The sequence below is a fragment of the Capra hircus genome, chromosome 5, assembly GCF_001704415.2.
Source record: "Capra hircus breed San Clemente chromosome 5, ASM170441v1, whole genome shotgun sequence".
In the NCBI taxonomy this organism is placed as follows: Eukaryota; Metazoa; Chordata; class Mammalia; order Artiodactyla; family Bovidae; genus Capra; species Capra hircus.
Window position 1 is genome coordinate 56073114 of NC_030812.1, and position 21240 is coordinate 56094353.

At 36.8% G+C, this 21240-nt stretch overlaps 1 protein-coding gene across 1 annotated transcript; it reads left to right on the forward strand.

The window, feature by feature from the left end:
* PRIM1 (primase (DNA) subunit 1) lies at positions 1238-19504 on the forward strand. The gene is made up of 13 exons (XM_005680327.3): positions 1238-1432; positions 2179-2336; positions 5727-5833; positions 5905-5978; positions 7345-7481; positions 7829-7887; positions 9017-9126; positions 9635-9726; positions 9896-10037; positions 12168-12237; positions 12648-12733; positions 17872-17970; positions 19388-19504. The coding sequence occupies exons 1-13, from the start codon at positions 1330-1332 to the stop codon at positions 19405-19407; spliced, it is 1257 nt and encodes a 418-aa protein (XP_005680384.1). The 5' UTR covers positions 1238-1329; the 3' UTR covers positions 19408-19504.

Genomic DNA, 21240 nt, shown 5'->3' on the forward strand with positions numbered 1-21240 from the left:
AAGAGCCTCTTGATGAAGGTGAAAGAAAAGAACGAAAAAGTTGGCTTAAAACTCAACATTCAGAAAACTAGGATCATGGCATCCAGTCCCATCACTTCATAGCAAATGGAACAATGGAAACAGTAACAGACTTCATTTTCTTGGGCTCCAAAATCACTGTAGATGGTGAAAGCAGTCATGAAATTAAAAGACACTGCTCTTTGGAAGAAAAGCTATGACAAACCTAGTCACCGTATTTAAAAGCAGAGACATTACTTTGCCAACAAAGGTCCATCTAGTCAAAGCTACGGTTTTTCCAGTAGTCATGTATGGATGTGAGAGTTGGACCATAAAGAAGGCTGAGCACCAAAGAACTGATGCTTTTGAACTGTGGTATTGGGAGAAGAGTCTTCAGAATCCCTTGGACTGCAAGGAGATCAAACCAGTCAACCCTAAAGGAAATCAACCCCGAATTCATTGGAAGGACTGATGCTGAAGCTGAAGCTCCAATACTTGGGCCACCTGATGGCAAGAGCTGACTCATTGGAAAAGACCCTGATGTTGGGAAAGATTGAAGGCAGGAGAAGGGGACGACAGAGGATGACATGGCTGGATGGCATCATCGACTAAATGGACATGAGCTTGAGCAAGCTCTGGGAGATGGTGAAGGACAGGGAAGCTTGGCAGTGCTGCAATCCATTGGGTCGCAGAGTCCGACACGACTGAGAGACTGAACAACAACCATATGCTTCTGGGCTCATCTTTCCGTAGTAAATCGTCCAGGAATGGGCGTGGTCTTCTTCGTCCCACCTGTGCAGGGAAACTAGCAAAGAAGTAAATGGGCAGGGACCACAGGAGCACCTACCTCAACCAGAAAGTGAACAGGAAAGTCGCTCAGTCGAGTCCGACTCTTTAAGACCCCATAGACTATAGCCTGCCAGACGCCTCTGTCCATGGAATTTTCCAGGCCAGAAAACCAGAGTGGGTAGTCAATTACCTTCTCCAGGGCATCTTCCCAACCCAGGTATGGAAACCAGGTCTCCCTCATTGCAGGTGGATTCTTTACAGTCTGAGCCACCAGGGAAGCCCAAGAATAATGGAGTGGGTAGCCTATCCCTTCTCCAGCGGATCTTCCCGACCCAGGAATCGAACCTGAGGTCTCCCCTTGCAGGCGGATTCTTTATCAGCTGAGCGACCATGGAAGCCCAGGCCAGCCTCCAAATAGGAACTACAATTCCCAGCGGCCCCTGCGGAGGGCGCCACGATGCGCCTGCGCAGTGGCGCAGGCTCGCCCTGTGTGGTTCCCGCCAATTCTTGCGGTAGTCCTCTCAGGGTTGAATTCTGCGTTCCATGGAGGCGTTTGATCCTGCTGAGCTGCCGGAGCTGCTTAAGCTTTATTACCGAAGGCTCTTTCCCTACGGCCAATACTATCGCTGGCTCAACTATGGCGGAGGTGATGGAGGCAGGGGAGAGGGGTGGTAGTGTGTCTGCAAAGGAATGTGAGGAGGTTTGGGGAGGGTACCTTGGAATGACAATATGAAGTGCCTCCTGTGCGCCAGGCGTTGTGCTGGGCGCCTTCGTCTCTTATCTCCAGCCCTCTCCGTCACCTCTGAGGGGTAAATGGGCCGAGAGAGGATGTAATGACCAGCCTACGCCGCACACGGAAAGGTATAGCCGCTACCACTACCACTACGTGTTAGTGTGTGCTACGTCGCTTGGTCATGTCGACTTTTTGCGACCCTGTAAACTAGCTCACCAGCTCCTCAGTCCATGAGATTTTTCCGGCTCAAATGGTCGAACTCACTTTCCGTTTGGTGTTTACCTGCAACCACGGGGCGGGAGGGGAGTGGAGGGGGGGGTAGGTACAGGGTTCATAGCATGAAGCTGCAAAGTCGTGATCTGCTCAGGGACGGGGGGGCATCTTCTAAAAGAGGAGAGGTACTTAACTCTTCCCTCTTGAATTTATTAGTGCCCACCAAGGAAAGAGGGGTGGTATTACATATTGAAAATATTTCTGCAACTTTATCTTCATCTTTGTAAACCCCTTCAAATTAGGAACTAGCTCTTGTCTTTTCTTTTTTTAACATGTAGCATAGTGTTAAGCACAGAGGACTCACTAAAAATATCTTCTCATTGGTTAATGTTTTAATGCTCTGAGCTGGATAAAGTACCAAATTAAGGTGTACATTTATTTTGCAGTGGTAAAGAATTACTTTCAGCATCGTGAATTTTCATTCACATTGAAAGATGATATTTACATTCGCTACCAATCCTTCAACAACCAAAGTGATCTGGAAAAGGAGATGCAGAAAATGAATCCATACAAGATTGATATTGGCGCAGTATATTCCCACAGAGTAAGAAATCGTTTTTTTATGTAGTTTGTTGTTTTTTAAACCAAGAAAGGGTTGGTGCCCCTAGCATTTTGAGATAAATTTGTAGTGTTTATTTTATTTGAAGAGCCACACTTTAACCATTTTTGTAAGGAAGTTGTAAAGGTAAAAAAAAATTTTTTTTAATGTCCTTTGATACTTTACTGACTGGAAATCATTTAGAAATGGATTGGCTATATTCACTGTAGGACAAAAATACTTTAAGCCAGTATCTGGCTAAAAGACTAAATGAGGGACTTTCCTGGTGGTACAGTGGATGCAGGGGACATGGGTTCGATCCTTGGTCCAGAAAGATCCCACGTGCCATGGAGCAACCAAGCATGTGTGCCACAACTAATGAGCCTGTGCTCTAGATCCTGAGAGCTGCAACCGAAGCCCAGGTGCCCTAGAGCCCATGCACCTCAACAGGAGAAACCACTCCAATGAGAACCCCGTGTACTGAAACTAGAGAAAGCCCATGTAGCAACGAAGAGCCAGCACAATCAAATAGATTAAAAAACATTTTTTAAAGACGAAATGAAGAAGTCAGCATGGTTGAACACAGAGGACATTGGAGAGAATCATTCTTGATTCCTCTCTCACACCTATATCTGTTTCGCTAGGTAATCTCTTTAACTCTACCATAATAATATCTACTAACCACTGCTACTAGTGCTACTATCATCATCATCACCTCTTATCTGAATTATTGTAAAAACTTCCTAACACTTTGCTCCTGTAGACTCTAGACTGTGTTCTCAACACGGCAGCCAAAAGGAACCTTTTAAAACAAGTAAGATCATCATGATTCATCTGCTCAAAACCATTCTCCAGTGGCTTCTCATTTTACGCAGAGTTAAGAACCACTCTCCCTCACTCACTCCAATCCTGTCACACTGACCTGTGCTCAATCAATTTCCACTGCCTAGAACCCATTTCCCGAAGTATCTTTTGGTTCATTTTTCTCACCTTCAAGTCCTTACTCAAAGAGGCCTGCAGCCTGCCCTTCCTCCTACCCTCTCCCCTCGCTGATGCATTCTAAGTGCCTAGAATACTGCCAGGCAGAGAGAGTACATCATAAGTATCTGTTGAATGAATCAACATAATTGCCCAAAATTGCCCTTCTTCCTCTCCTTAAAAATACACACAGGTAGGAAAAAGATACACATAGAATAACAGCTTTTGTATGGAGCTTTTTTTTCATGTTGTATAACTTGTTTTTCATATCATTCTTCATTATTCTTTTTTAAAAAAGAGAACTTAGATAATTTGGCCTAGGTTACACAATTTCTAAATGAGGGAGATGGGATTTGAATCCAGGTTTTCGGACTCTAAATCCCAAAGGAAAGGGAGAGGAGGTAAGAAAAGGCAGGCAGGGAAAACACTTTGGAGCAGGTTTCTCCTCTTTTAGGGATAGAGATTAAAACTGAAGTCTGTAGAAGAGCCAAGGTGTCACTCTAACTCCTCCCTAGCACAGAAGGGGGAAAAGGTGTCATTTCTTAAATTGGGCCCAGACAGGCATCTATACATCATCTTTGTGTGTTTTTATTGGTTATATATGCACGTAGCTTACAAAATCAACTACTGTTAAATAGGCTTTTTTTTTTTTTTTTTGGTTTCTTACTTTTGCCTCTATTTTCTGTTCCCAAGAGGCAACCTCTTTTTTTTTCTTTTCGGCTGTGCTGGGTCTTAACTAAGGCACAAGGAACCTTCCATCTTCATTGCAGCATGTGGAATCTTTAGTTGTGGCATGTGGGATCTAGTTCCCTGACCAGGGATTGAATCCCAGGGCCCCTTGTATTGGAAGTGCAGAGTCTTAGCCAGTGTACCACCAGGGAAGTCTCTCTTCCTATTTTTGTTTTCATTTTCTCTGCTTTCTGGGGAATTTCCTCAGAGGTTTTCATTTCTGCTATTATGTTTTCATTTCCAAGAACTTTTTTTTTTCTAACATATCCTGTACTCTTTTCATTGATATATCTGGTCTTGCTGAAGATATCAATGACAGTTTTTTACATTTTCTTCTGTTACACAGGCTGTTTTATCTACAGTTACATTTTTTTCTGTTTTTCCACTTTTATCAGAGGTTTTCCTTATATATCTGTTAATTTCTTGCTTGTTGCTTATATTTAAGAATAGAGTACCAAAGAGCTGACTGGAAGCTCTGGCTGAGATCTGGGCCATTTTATTGTGGGAAGCTCTGGTGTCAGTTTCTCTAGGTCTTTGCTTGAATGAAAACTCCAGTTGATCACTGATCTGTTCCTAGAGCCTAATAACAATGCCTGACACACCTGGTCAGTCTTCAGAGAGGAATTTTCCTGTCTTCTGCCTGGGGTGGCAATGGAAAGGTACAGAGGAGAGAACTAGGTCTCAACATTCCACAAGTAAATGTCTAATTAATCCCCTGAATATCTGTACAGTACAACCTTTTTTCAGCTGTGCCTACTCTCCCCTTCTCAGTCCAGGGACCCTCTGTTTTATGCTCTCTAGGTAATGATTCAGGTGTCTTTGCCAGGGAAATGGAAGCACAGTCAGCTAGCTCCACCCAGTAGGTTTAGCACTAACTGCTTCGTAAATAGATTTATAATCAGTCCTCCTGTTTTTAATCTCAGCTCCAGAGATACCTGTTGTCACCTTTTCCTAAGACTTGGAGATTCTGAGATGTAAACTGGGTTTCTTCTTGTTCTTCTTTACTGAGAGCTGAAGATTCAGCTTTTTGAATCTCCTTATAAAAATTGTGGTGGTATTGTCTCCTCTCTGGTTCTCTTTTTAAAAAGACTTATACCTGTCTTTAAAAAGAAAAAATTATTTTTGTGCAGGTTTAGAGGAAGCCAAATAAGTATTTGCATTCAGTCTACCTTCTTTACCAGATAGTCCATAGCCTCAAAGGAAATTCCTTAGAGCTTGAGCCAGACTGACTTGGGAGATCTTTTTGAATTATTGAAAAATTTTAAACACATTTTTGTTACTTATATGACCAATAACAACTAAAGGTCCTTAAAATATCTTGCAGTAGGCTACTAATTATTTGTATGGACCTTTCCTGATCAGAAACCTCAAAATGCTTCATTATGATTTCTACTGATCAACAAATGTTTATTATACAATGTCAATTATATCTTAATAGGATTATCAGAAAACATACTTATGGTAAAACATTGATCAAACCTTGTTTAGTAGATGAAAGTTACACTGGCATCACTTCTGGCTATATAGGATCAAATCAGTGAGCTTCTTTTCTATGTCAGTCACTGACAGACTTGGCATTATATGGTTTCTTTCCTTCTCTTTGGCCCCTTTTTCTTTATAGGTAGGAAATAAGCATATCTGACAGTGTGGCAGCTCTTATAGAAACTGATTGATATTTTGTCCCTTTAGCCCAATCAACACAATACAGTGAAGCTGGGAGCTTTCCAGGCTCAGGAAAAAGAACTGGTGTTTGACATTGACATGACAGACTATGACGATGTGAGGAGATGTTGCAGGTGAGTTCCTCATGCTTTGCTAGTAGGGTGGGTGATATCACTGACAGTGAGTAATGATCATTCTGCCCCAGTTCTGCAGACATATGTTCCAAGTGTTGGACCCTCATGACGATGGCCATACATATCATCGACCGAGCACTGAAAGGCAAGTATTAGCAGTATCTAAATGGGGTCACGTGCAAGAATCTTTTTTTCTTCTGAATATTAATCTGTCTACACCATTTTATAATCAATTCTCATAAATTTCTGACATGTTTCTTTGAAATATATGATGGGAAAATAAAAGATTAAAGTTGTAGTTAAAACTTTGATAAACCTATTGATCAAATCATGTAATTTTTTTCCCAGTTCAGTCATGTGTTGAGCAATTCTTGCATGCCAGTTACTGTCCTAAGTGAGGGAACTATGAAAGATAACAATTCTTACCTCAAGTAAGTTATGCAGTCTAAGGAGGAAATAAGAAAATTAAGGATTACATATGTGTTAATATGCACAGGGTGCTATGGGGATATAGAACAGTAGGAGTGCATACAGGAATGGGAAGATATTAGATCAGAAAAGGCTTCCTGGAAGAGGTGATGGTAAGGATGAGAATGATAATGACTAACTTATATAAGAGGCTTATTATGTACCAGGCACTATTTCAAACACTTTAAATGTGTTACCTCTTTTAATATTCTTAGCCAGGGTCTTTAGAGAGAAATGGCAGTTGGTCAGGGAGAGAAATGGAAGTACTGGGGCATGAAGAAATTCTTAGCAGAGTGACCAGGATAAGTAAAGAACTGAAAGCAAGAGCTCAGGGAGCATGGGAAACTACAAATAATGTACAGTTGACTCTTGAACAACATGAGTTTGAACAGTGCAATTCTACTTATACAGATTTTTTTCAATAGTAAATACTGCAATACTATATGCTTCATAGTTGGTTAAATCTGCAGATGTAGAACCACAAATATAGAGGAACTGCTGATGCAGAGGAACTCGTCCTTTTATATATATATATATATATATATATATATATATATATATGCGTGTGTGTATATATATCACATATATACATACACATATTTGTTGGCCGCACTGGGTCTTCATCACTAGACATGGGCTTTCTCTAGTTGACAAGGAGGGCTATTCTTCGTTATAGTGTGCAGGCTTTTCTTATTGCAGAGTATAGGCTCAGTAGTTGTGGCACACAGGCTTAGTTGCCCCACGACATGTGGAATTTTCCCTGACCAAGGATCAAACTTGTGTCCCCTGCATTGGCAGGCAGATTCTTAACCACTGGGCCACCCAGGAAGTTCAAGGAACTGTTTCTATGGAGGGCCAACCACAAGTTTTATGTGGATTTTCTAGTGGGAGGGTTGGCATCCCACTTTGTTCAAGGGTCAACTGCAGTATAGTTAAGATGAGTACATGTGGATAAGAGGTAAAAAAAAATCAAGCTAGAGAAATATGCAAGAACCAGAAATTTACAAATTTATTTTAAAACTGATGATTTCTTCCCTCCTCAGAGGACTTTGGATTTAAACATCGTCTCTGGGTATATTCTGGAAGGAGAGGTGTTCATTGTTGGGTCTGTGATGAATCAGTTAGAAAACTGTCCTCTGCAGTACGTTCTGGGATAGTTGAATATTTGAGTCTGGTAAAGGTAAGGTCTTCTTAATGATAGTTTACATTTCTTCGTTAGCTAGACATCACCCAGCCTTGTATGTTTAGTAACAAAAGCAAACTATCTTTTAAGCATTCATATTTCAGAGTAAATGATTTTACCAGTAGATCAGTTAAAATAATAGTAGTTATATTTTTTAAGATATCTCATATTTTGCTGTATGTGGCAAAAGGAAGTTTAGTTTACTTTTCTGGTCCAAGTATGTCAAGTAAAGTTAACCAAGATTTATACTTTGACAGAATTTAATCAATATCTTTAGAATACATTAAAGAAAATTTTGATTCTTACATGAAGTTTTGTTTTGTTTTTGATGGTTTGTTTTTCAGGGTGGTCAAGATGTTAAAAAGAAAGTTCACCTAAGTGAAAAAATTCACCCTTTTGTCAGGTCTGTTGGGGAAGACTCCATGAAGTTTAAGTTGTGTCTGATTTACCTGCATGTGCTTTTAGAATTACTGTATCAATTTTCTGCACCAGGGTAGCATTTTACAACAATAATAGCCAGAATTAATTAATTGTCTGTTTTGTACATTCCAGTATTCTTGATAGGTGTTTCACAAATGTTCTTATTGGTCTTCACAACAACCGCATTAGATACATGATGGTTATCTCCACTTATAGATGAGAGAAGTGAGATTTGGAGAGATTGTATAATTTGTTTGGCTTTATGCAAGTAATTATTAAAATCAGGATATATGTCCTTGTCTGCTTGATCCCAAAGACCATACCCTTTCCATTTAATTCACTAGTTCTCTAGGATAATGGAAAGAGCATTGCATTAGAAGTAAGAATCCCTATTCTGCCACTTTAATATGACCTTGATAAAATATTAGAGACTCTGTTTCTTATCAGTATGGGGAGAACAGTGTCTACTCCATCTATCTCAGAGTTGTGGCAGAGATTAAATGAAACAATAAAGGGCCCTGGCAGTCCAGTGGTTAAGACTCTCTGCCTCCACTGCAGGGGTCATGGGTTCAGTCCCTGACTGGGGAACTAAGATCCTGAATGCTGCATGCTGTGCAGCCAAAAAAACAATAATAATAAAATAAAAGCTAGTAACCTAATGTACAAATATATATACATAAAACAGTAGATGCAAAGTCTATTTTCAAACTGCAAAGCACTTTGTAAGTGTTGAGATGCTAAAGCAAGCAATTCAGAATAGAAACTGTAGATTGTATCCCACATCCTACTACTGATGTATTATTACATTGTCCTGACTTGGTTGCTTTCTGCCCTTGTTACATGTCTATGATGCTATGAACCTTCTAAATTGTGGGATTTAAGAAGTAAACATTTCTTGAATATCTAGTCTAAGCCAAGTACTTCGCTAGGTTCTTTCCCCTTAGAGTGTTTCATTTAACTCTCATAACCCTGTGAAGAGGTATAATTCCCATTTTATCTAGTTAAGTTCTAGAAATTCAGTGAAAATAAGTACTAGCCTCCCTAGTGAACAAAAGCCGTGTGCCATATATGTCGCTAATAGTGTTGGGACTTTGTTATTATTGTTCCTACAGAAAATCTATAAACATAATTAAAAAGTACTTTGAACAATATGCCTTAGTTGATCAAGATATTCTTGAGAATAAAGAAAGCTGGGATAAAATTTTAGCCCTTGTTCCTGAAAATATCCTTTCCCAAGACCATTTCTATGTGAGCTACTTGTACTGACCTGTGATATTATAAATTTGTTCTACCTGCATGTTCTCATGTACTTATATAGTTTTAATCTTTTTTACACAAAACATCTCCTGTATTTCTGCATTTTTTTTTTAAAAATCTCTAGTCTGGAATACAATAAGAAGCGAGGCTGTTTTGTAAATAAATTTCCTCATTTTGGAAGCTGATCCTCCTAAAATTAGTGACTACTTAACGGATACAAAATCATCATCAAAATATATACAGATCACGGACCAGTTTTACCTTAAACCTTAAAGCTATTTTGGCATTCTTTCTGTCGTACCTAATACAGTTTAACAGGGGAATTTTTCTAAGGTTTTGTGTTTAATATTTGTATTTTAGAAAACAATAATTACTTTCTATGTAATCTTTAGATATCCTTGTGGTAATACACATTGAAAATAAGTTGTTCATTGATGTACCCTAAATGAGTGTGTTCCTTAATGATCCATCACCAATGCGTGATGAACTTCAACAAGGCTTCCAAAGGCATAGCAATTCACTTCAGCGTTGGGAGAATTTGAAGAACACCATCAACAAATATCAGGTATATTCCATTGAAATCTGTATTACAAATACAAAAATGCAGTTCTTAATTAAATTATCATTTTTTCGCTTACTAAGTTAAAGATAGTTGAAGATCATTTTTTCACCACCTTAAAGAAATGTTCAAAAGTTCCTACTGATCCTCATGCTGGACTTACATCTGTTTTTAGAAAAACAACAAAAACGACAAATGTGGACCCTGGCTTGAGTGGGAGATCATGCTCCAGTATTGTTTTCCACGACTGGATATCAATGTTAGCAAAGGAATCAATCATTTACTGAAGAGCCCTTTTAGTGTTCATCCTAAAACAGGTACTATGTAAAAAAAAATTAAGAACAAAAGAAAAATCAAAGTTATTTTTTGTTATAGAAAGCATGTCACTGAGTGTGAATGTCTGAAATAGTAAAGCTTGAAGAATCGTTCTGTCAGCTAGTATCTGAATTAACTTATTTTTCCATTGTCAGTTAGTAGGTATTCAATGAGTTTCCACTATGTAAATAATTTTCAGTTGGATTTCTAAGGTTCAGCGTTAGAAGTAGAGTTGGAGAGGAACTTAAAAATCATAGAACAACAGCACATATTGTTCAGATGAGAAAACAGTGGCTCGAGAGGTTAAAGTGATTTGTCCACAGTCTTAAAACAAATTTTGGGGAATTCCCTGGTGTGATCCAGGGAGGTTAGTACTTGGCACTTTCACTAATGGGGACCAGGTTCTATTGCCATTCGGGGAACTAAGATCCCACAAGCCTCGTAGTGTGGCCAAAAATAAAAAAATTATGTCAGAACTGGTAACAGAGTTCAGTTCTTAAGACTCAAAGTTCCATGCTTTTTAGAAACAGAATCACAGATGTAGAGGACAGACTTCTGGTTACCAAGGTGGAAGCAGGGGGTGGCATGAATTGGGAGATTGGGATTGACATACATACTCTACTATGTAAATAAATAATGGGAACCGACTGTATAGCTCAGGAACCTGTACCAGTTATCTGTGGTAACTTAAATGAGAAGGAACTCTTAAAGGGGGGAGCGGTATATGTAATGTATACATAGAACTAGTTCCTTTTGCTGTACAGCAGAAATTAACAACACTGTAAAGCAGCTATACTCCATTCCATGCTCTTTCCACTATGCTGCCTCCCTCAGGTCTTTTTCAATAGATTTAGCTTTCTTCTTTCACTCTTCTGGATAAGATTTGATGGACTAAAACTGACTTTACAATAAGTATGATAGTAGATACAGTGGCATAAACTTTGCTCCATCCAACTAGAGGACACAATTAGAAGTATCTAGTTATCCTTTTTAGTGTCAACAATTCAACTCTGCCACTTGCCTTGGGAAGTTAGGCAAACGACCCTTGGTTTTAACATCTGAACGATGGAGATACCTCAGTGGTTTATGGTGAAGATCTAAAAGGTTAAATGCTTAGAAAAGTGTCTGTCACATATTCAGTACTCCCACATTGCCTAGTTTTCTTTAATAGTCTACAATGACTCTGTAGTATATACATTTATATAGCCCCTTTTCAAATCTGCCAGTTATGTGTTTTTAGTTTATTTTGGTAATAAGTTTAATGTTTCTTAATGTTTCTCTTAATATTCTAAAGCTTCAGTGAGTATTCCCCTTATTTAATATTCAAGATTTGAGTAACTAATTACATTCACTCGTAAGTATACATTTTTATTATATCTTTTTCCCATTAAATGGCTATAGTCTTTTCACTCTGCCTTCTACCAGTAACTCTCAATTTCCTTAATTATTTTGTTAGTCACCTGCCATTCTTTAAATTCATTATCTCATTTTTCAGATATGAATTTTATCCTCATGTCCCAGTTGTGGATTTTGTAAAAGGGTAATATGTCATTTATATTATTTCCAAAGATGCTCAACACATAGGTGTCTGTTTTGATTTCAGCAAATTAAAGTAATGAAGTAAACTACTTCCATCTATTTTGTGTTCCATCTTCAGGACTCACTAAATTTGAGATTGTTCTGTACTTACATATTGGAGGATATAGGGAAGAGAAAAACAGAAATCAAAATGGATATAAGAGCAACTAGGTAATAGCTCAACAGTCTTTCACATCTATTTTTTGGTGTTTTTAGAGAAATAAAAGGCACTAATGTGAAAGTACTTTTTTTTAAGACCCAATTTTATTGTGTTTATGTATTTTTTGAAACTTTTTGGCCACATGGCATGTGGAATCTTAGTTCCCTAGGCAGGAGGAGAATCATACCCCCTGCGTCGGAAGTGTGGAGTCTTAACCATTGGACCTCCAGGGAAGTCCCGAAAGTACTTTTATATTTCTAAATAAATATTCTTAACAGATTAGTGTAACCCTCTTTCTAAGCCTTAAAGTTTTAGCCAAAAATAACTCATAGGACACAGCCTATAATTATTTGTATTGTACAATATTCAGCTTATAATTTTTTGTTTTTCACAGGTCGCATTTCTGTGCCTATTGACTTACAGAAAGTGGATCAGTTTGATCCATTTACTGTTCCAACCATAAGGTATGTTCCAGATCACTGATCACTCCTTTTTTGTTTGTGACTGTTGTAAATGTGAAGTAAATTGGACTAGATCCCTTCTGGAGAGGCAGCTTCTCTGAGGCTGTATGATGGCGCCCTTCCAGAAGAGCATTTCCTCGTGAGTTCTACAGAACACAAATTTTTCAGCTACTATTATGCAAAAAAAAAAAAGTTCAAATAAGTTTGAGAAATGTTGACTTAAGCAAAATTTCCTAGTCTTTAATATGCTAACATGCATGGAAAACTCCAGAAAGAGAGTATGATGTTTAGAATATCCCAAATTCATTTGGCCACATTTTTTTCACAGAAAATCTTGTGAGATTCATGTGCTTTCATACACTGGGTAATATTGACCAAGAATCAACTTTTAAATTATCTTCTATTATTTGTAGTTCCATTTGCCATGAGTTGGATGTTATTTCTACTAAAGAAGAAAAAGAGAATGGAGCTGAATCTGATATTAAACACAGAACCAGAGGTAGGTTAGTATATTGAAGTCTTACTTTAACATAATCTTTTTATATTGACGTCTTTCTGTGACTCAGTAATTAATTTGCCTTGGATTCAGACCAGAATGGATCATTGTTTATCCTGAAACCAGCTCAGTAGCAAATAATATGATCACAATGTTTCTCTCCTTCATCAGTTGCCCAAATGGTACTGTTGAATCCAATGTGAGTCTACAAATATTTACAAAGTAACATTTAATGCCAGGATCTATACTGAAAGATTAAATTGTCAATTGATTTTGACAATTGTTTGAATCTCACAGTCTTAGATTCAATAACTATTTACTTAACAACTACCATGTATGCAGTATTTCGTCCTCTACTTATTTTTGTATCCAGATGAGTGTTATGTTAAATATATGTCTAAACTGTAACTGAATTGTATATCCAATAATTTGAAAGAGATGGGAATATAAAACGGCCTGTTCAGTTCAGTTCAGTCGCTCAGTCGTGTCCGACTCTTTGCGACCCCATGAATTGCAGCACACCAGGCCTCCCTGTCCATCACCATCTCCCTGAGTTAGTGAAAGTCAAATCTTATACCAATACCCAAGAGACACTATAGCAATAGTTCAACACTACTTTCTATGATGAAAATGTCATGCACTGTCCAAATGGTAATCACTAGCCTTTATACATGACTTTTGAGAACTTGAAATGTGAGAAACTAAATTTTTAGCTTCATTTAATTTAAATAGCCTCATGTGACTCGTGACTACTGTAATGGGCAGAACAGATCTCTGATTGATCTTTTTAGTCAAATGTTGCTACCTTGCTTTCAGAATCCAAGCTCAAATGTCACTTCATATATTTCAGCTCTAACATAAACAAGGTACATTCCTCCATCAATATTTATAGAATGATTACAAGCATTCTGTTTAAAATAATGGACAAAAGTCTCTAACAAATAAACTGGAAAATAATAAACTGAAAAAAAAAAAGAACTCAGGGAAAATAAACAATGCAAGGAACAGAGGAAACCTTTTTTTAAAATAACTGATCTCAGAGATTAAGAGAAGACAGTGTATCCATGAAGCAAGACCAGAATGCTATGGGAAAAAAAAACATTCAGAATAAGAAAGAGGTCTTAGAAATCAAAAACATAATCATTAGAATAAAACTTTCACTGGAAGGGCTGGAAAAGAAAAGAGGAGACTTCCTAGAAAGTAGTAAAAAAAAAAAAAGACAGTTATGTTTTTTAAGGAGGAAAAAGATAAAGAAAATTAAAGACTGATTCAGGAGGTCTAATATCTGACAGAAGAAGAACAAATAAAATAGGGAGGGAAAAAATTGCCAAAATTATATATGAAAACATCCCAGAAATGAGCCCTTTGTTAAAAGGGCTCAGCATAATGAGAATGATATGCCTACACCAAGGCACATCGTTTTGAAATTTAACAGAATTAAGAGAAGATCTTAAGAGCTTTCAGACCCCTTCCTACAGTCCCTCCCCACAAAAAAGCCATGGACCTAGGAAGAATGGCCTTAAATTTCTAAGTAAAAATGGAAGTATTCATTTTTAGAAGTAAGTGCTAGAAAAGAAAAAAGTAGTTGCCATTCAAGAAGATGGAAAGGTTAGCAGGGAGCTGCTATTTTTTTCCACAAAAACCTGTTAATACTATTTTACCTTTTTTTTTTTAGCAAATTACTTTTAACACAACTTTTTAAATTTAATAATAAAAGAATAGTCTCTCTTTGTGGACATCTTTTTACTTTATTCAGAGGTTTTAAGAAAGCAAGTTTTGGCTCCCTATAAGGAGAAGCTTTATAATAAATATCTGTTCGGAAATAAACTGCTCTTTCAAGTATTCGTACAGGCTATTAGCCATGAGTAAGTCAGGGATGCTTTAGATGAGGTGGGAGGCTGGCATAGGTGATATATAAGTTCTTATTATTTCTTTAATTTCTATGATTCTAAACTTTTGTCCATTTTCATATTAGTACCATTTGTTCCTTCCTTTCTGCTTCCCAAATACTGGTATGTTCTCTACCTTCCTCACTGACTATCTAATTAAATCTTTTTTCTAAGACCCAGTTCATAGCTACCTCAGTCAACTGTGATTGGTCAGTTCTTTGGACACAAAATTATCCGTATGCCTGTTTGGCCTTTAATTATATGTTGTCTTCTGTTACTACATAGAGGAGTTGTTTTTCCAATTCTTTTGAAAGCTTCTTGAAGGAATTCCTTGATGGTTCAGTGGTTAGGATTCCATACCTCCACTGCAAGGAGCCCAGGTTCCATCCCTGGTCAGGGAACTAAGATCCTGCAAGCCTCACAGAGTGGCCCAAATAAATAAATAAATATTTTAAAACATAAAAATTTCTTGAGATGAAGTAGTATGTATGGATTATACTTTTTTATAATTTAGCACAGTACTCAATATATAATTATGGCATGTGGGATCTTAGTTCCCTGACCAGGGATGGAACCCTACCCTGCAGTGGAAGCATGGGGTCTTAACCACTGGACCGCCAGAGAAGTCCCTGGTTCCTTTTCTTTTCTTTTTTTTCCTTTAAATTCTTTTTAGTAAACTATTATGAGTATTCTTAATTCCATGCAGATAAAATCCAAATCTCATCTTGATCTCAATTAGATTTTTTCCCTTCCTTTGGGTATTAATTATTGATTGTATAATTAAATGGATGATTATGATTCTGTATTCAAAGTTGTTTTTTTTTTTTTTTAGTTTTTTATTTTTTAAATTTTAAAATCTTTAATTCTTACATGCGTTCCCAAACATGAACCCCCCTCCCACCTCCCTCCCCATAACATCTCTCTGGGTCATCCACATGCACCAGCCCCAAGCATGCTGTATCCTGCGTCAGACATAGACTGGCGATTTAATTCTTACATGATAGTATACATGTTAGAATGCCATTCTCCCAAATCATCCCACCCTCTCCCTCTCCCTCTGAGTCCAAAAGTCCGTTATACACATCTGTGTCTTTTTTGCTGTCTTGCATACAGGGTCGTCATTGCCATCTTCCTAAATTCCATGTATATGTGTAGTATACTGTATTGGTGTTTTTCTTTCTGGCTCACTTCACTCTGTATAATCGGCTCCAGTTTCATCCATCTCATCAGAACTGATTCAAATGAATTCTTTTTAACGGCTGGGTAATACTCCATTGTGTATATGTATCACAGCTTTCTTATCCATTCATCTGCTGATGGACATCTAGGTTGTTTCCATGTCCTGGCTATTATAAACAGTGCTGCGATGAACATTGGGGTACATGTGTCTCTTTCAATTCTGGTTTCCTCGGTGTGTATGCCCAGCAGTGGGATTGCTGGGTCATAAGGTAGTTCTATTTGCAATTTTTTAAGGAATCTCCACACTGTTCTCCATAGTGGCTGTACTAGTTTGCATTCCCACCAACAGTGTAGGAGGGTTCCCTTTTCTCCACACCCTCTCCAGCATTTATTGCTTGCAGATTTTTGGATCGCAGCCATTCTGACTGGTGTGAAGTGGTACCTCATTGTGGTTTTGATTTGCATTTCTCTAATAATGAGTGATGTTGAGCATCTTTTCATGTGTTTGTTAGCCATCCGTATGTCTTCTTTGGACAAATGTCTATTTAGTTCTTTGGCCCATTTTTCGATTGGGTCGTTTATTTTTCTGGAATTGAGCTGCAGAAGTTGCTTGTATATTTTTGAGATTAGTTGTTTGTCAGTTGCTTCATTTGCTATTATTTTCTCCCATTCAGAAGGCTGTCTTTTCACCTTGCTTCTATTTTCCTTTGTTGTGCAGAAGCTTTTAATTTTAATTAGATCCCACTTGTTTATTTTTGCTTTTATTTCCAGATTTCTGGGAGGTGGATCATAGAGGATCCTGCTGTGATTTATGTCAGAGAGTGTTTTGCCTATGTTCTCCTCTAGGAGTTTTATAGTTTCTGATCTTACATTTAGATCTTTAATCCATTTTGAGTTTATTTTTGTGTGCGGTGTTAGAAAGTGATCTAGTTTCATTCTTTTGCAAGTGGTTGACCAGTTTTCCCAGCACCACTTGTTAAAGAGATTGTCTTTACTCCATTGTATATTCTTGCCTCCTTTGTCAAAGATAAGGTGTCCATATGTGTGTGGATTTATCTCTGGGCTTTCTATTTTGTTCCATTGATCTATATGTCTGTCTTTGTGCTGTATTCAAAGTTTTATGTACATTTTTAAGACTTTATAAATCAAAGAATACCTGTACTTAATGCATGTGACTATAAACTTCTGATTGTTTCTAGAAGGTATGGCCCCCACTTCACATGTTCAGTGTTTTGATCTGTTGGTAAAACTATTTATTATTGAAGCCACAATTTCCAAAGAAAGGAGTGTTTGGTGGGACTTAATACATAGCAGTAGATGATGCTGGTCTAATACCAGAAAGCCTGACTACTAGAGTAGTTATATACATATGGTTTGGATGTTTTAGAGCAGCACTGTCTATAATATATTAGCCATATGTGGCTATTAGGCATTTGAAATGTGGCTAGTATAACTAAAGAACAGGGTTTTGTTTTGTTTTCTTAATTTTAATTAATTTAAGCTTAAAAACTGATAACTGATTCAATTATTGGAAAACTTTTAAGCATGTTAGAAAAATTAGTTCTATGAGCTTGCTTTTTTACCTACATATACTATAATTTAAATCTAGATCAAGTATTTCCAATGATATGATAATATAGTATCTGTTAATAAATTAAGTTATACTTTAAGTACAAAATACTAGATTTGAAAGACTTAATATGAAAGAATGTAAAATATTTCAATCTTTAATAGCAACCCACTCCAGTATTCTTGCCTGGAAAATCCCATGGATGGAGGAGCCTGGTAGGCTACAGTCCACGGGGTCGCAAAAGTGGGACACAACTGAGGAACTTCACTCACTTTTTATCATATGTTGAAATATTTTAGATATAATGGGTTAAATAAAATATACTATTAAAATTAATTTCACCTTTTTAATGTGGCTATTAGAGTGTTTTAAATTATACATTTCTCATTATTTTCTATTGGACAGTACCATTCTATAGAATTTTTACAAGAAACTAAAAGTTATACTTTATGTTATTCTTGCTGCCAAAATGCTAATTATAACTCATGGTCTTCGTAATTTAGATTATAAGAAGACCAGTCTAGCTCCTTTTGTAAAAATTTTTGAGCAGTTTCTTGAAAACCTGGATAAATCCCGAAAAGGAGAACTTCTCAAGAAGAGTGGTAAGATTCTACACCTTTCCCTTATAGCTATTTTGATCTTAGTATGGGCAGTTTAAAACATCTAACAAGTGAACAATTTTAAGAGCTCTAATCTTTGCCCTCTCAAGAAAAGTTACTAGTTTATCTTACTATCTTTAGTGTTTTGAAAACTGAGTCCCTTAATTCAATTCAGCACATACTCATATAACACTTTCTATATGTCAGGTTCTATGAGAAAAATAAAAATGAATTATACAAGGATGAATTCCACACCATGGCTCCCTGCCCTTAGGGAGTACTAACTGATACCAAAAAAAGTATAAAATGCTAAAAAAGCGATAGAGGTCTCGTCTGACTGAGAGAACCTAGGAAGATTTTATATGAAAAGAATGAAAAAAGAAAAGAATGGCATTTAACTCAGTCCCCAGTGCCATTATATCATGCCTTGAGGTATGAGTAAGAATTCCACAGAGATTTGATGAGATAAAGATACAAGAGTGGAGAAAGGAGACAGGTTGTTCATTCTCAAAGGAACAGCAGAAACAAAGACATAGAGCAGGAAAACATCAAGTCACTCTAGAGGCCATCAAGTAGCATAGCTTATTTGGAAAAAGATGCATCAGGAAGTGATGAGATAGAAATTCAAAGAAGCCACAGTGTAGATTGCCTTTAATTTCAGACTTGGGAATTTGAGTTTAATTCACATGAACAGGGAAGCAATTAAAGCTTTTTGAGGAAGGGAGTGTCATGATTTGTAGTTGTATCTAAAAAGATAAATCTACTAGCAGTATCTGGGGAGAAACAGGGAATAGAATGAGCTGTTAGTATTAGGACAACAGAGCTGGAGATCTCCAAAAAGTGCAAATACTAGAGCCATCCTTGAAACTTGGTAATGATTTTTGGGGGAATCTGAAAGATCTAAGTATAAGTGTCACAGAAGCCAAGCAAGAGGAAAGTTTCAACGAGCTTATCAAGTTCTTTGACTAGGAGACACCCAAGCATATGTGTAAAGCAAAAGGAAAAAAATCAGTAGTGAGTATTATTCAAGAGATTGATGAATACCATAGAAAATTGGCAATGTTATAGAAATGCAAGCCCCTTTTCCACTTCATTTTTTAATAAAACGTGTGATGATTAAATAGCAGTGCCTAAGATAATGCTCTACTCATAGCAGACACTCAAATACGCGCTTGTTGAATGAACAGTGATGACTCTGAACTTGGAAAGCCTCATTGAAGCTGCCATTCCAATGGGGCATATTAAGTCCTTTGTATTCTCGTTCTGTACTAACTCAGCCTATAATGTGGGCTTCAGCAAATGTGAAAGCAAATCTTTATGCATGATGTGAATTTAATGGAAATATTAAGCAAATCAGAATGTGAAATAAATGAGCTTTGTTTTCCTTTACTATCCTTGATAAAAGTATATCCTATTTTAGATTTACAAAAAGACTTCTGAAGACAACAGCTCCTTCTATATGAATATGGATTATCGTCTACCATCAACCAAGAATCAAATACTTCAAGAGCCATTTAATAAATGTAGCAGAACTGTGTATGTGTCTTAATGCTCAAAGCTAAATTTCCTTTTCTTGATAAATAATTATGTTGAAAAGATTCAGGAAACCACCAAAGGAGAATGTTCAGATTCCTGAAAGGAGCAATAATGGGAGGATTTAAGTGAATGCAGATTAATCTGTAAAATTTAATATTATAATTCTAAGATTACTTATACAGGTACTAACTTCTAGTAGTTGCCATATATAGAAGTGAGTAGTAGTAATATGACCAAGACTTTAATGTCAGCTCACCAGATTCAACCTCCATATTTCTAGGTGTATGAGGGTTTTGTTCTTAAGTTCTTAATTAACACTTAAGTTAATTATACCTGGAGTGTATATTCAGTAACTTCCTCATTTTGTTCACTGATATTTTTATTGGTCAGGCCACACCCCACTCCCTGTCTTTTAAAAAATCATTTTAAAATGGGCATCTAAGCCTACTATAACTTTACTTCAAAAGATATGACAATACTGTTACAATATTAGAGCCTAGTATTTTTTACAAGTGTTGGCAATTGTAGCTCCTAACTTTTTCCCTCAGAGAATAATTTTCTAAGCAATTTAGAAAAACCACTTCACCAGCATAAAACTTTTGGTACTTGTCAAAACACTTGGACTTTGTATATCTCCAGACACTTAAATTTAATTTTAAAGGTTTCATTTCTTCCATATTTGATTTCATATGATAGATTCTGAAATGTCAGATTACTTTTGCCTGATTTTATAGCCAGTCTAAAAACAAGTCATTCTGGTTTACATTGTCTTTTGAGAAACATTAAGAAGCAGGCTTTCAGGCTGGTGCTTTCCGTGGGGTATGAAAATTTTCCTTTCTTTGCATTACCTATAACATTGTTTTCACCATAGCCACAGTCTTTTTTTTCTTTTGTCTTTTGACTTATATAAAACAGATTGTGTAATACAGTCAACACACTGAAATGCCTTGCATTTCTTTCTCTTTTCTAATTTTTTAAGAAAAAATTAAAGACTATTGTGTAAAATTCCTCTGTTGAACTTCTGTTTGCTATATATTGTTAAGTCTTTTTGGAAAACAGTGACTGGTCAATTAAAACTCCTGAATAAAGAATTACTAAAGACTCCTTAGTCCATCTTAAGTACTTAGAATGAGAGGAGAAAGACTGGGATTACCCGTTCAATAAAAGATGTTTTAGCATTAAAGCATTTTAATGCTTTAATATTAGAGCCCTTGATAAAAACTGGTATAACCGCCCATAAAATACAGAATATATTGTGCTTGTATATAACAACGTCTGGTTCTTGAAAATAGCAGAAACATGCTCAAAGACAATTAACTTCTCTAACTCTGATTTGCCAACTCATCCATGTATGAAAATTGTAGAAACAAAGGGCACAGAACTAGTTTCCATCTTCAAACTTGCCCAGTTTATAAAGAAACCCAAAGAAAGAAAGCACATCCTTGGCTAACGATTAACAGTTATAAGTCGGTAGGCTTGCTGGGAAAGAAAGGGGAGTAGTCAGAATGTTTTACTTATCTAAGACCACAGTTGGCTATTATGGGCCCTTTCTTCTGAAGGTAAGTGGAATGCACTGAAAGCCTCCCAGATCACTATTAAGCAGAAATTCTATCAAAAAATTTAATAGTAAGATTAAGTTGGCCTTTACCTTCCTAACAATCCTATGAAGTAATCCTCAACACTATAGTAAAATAGTGAAATTTTAAAGTAGCTTTTAGAGCATTTAAAATATTCACT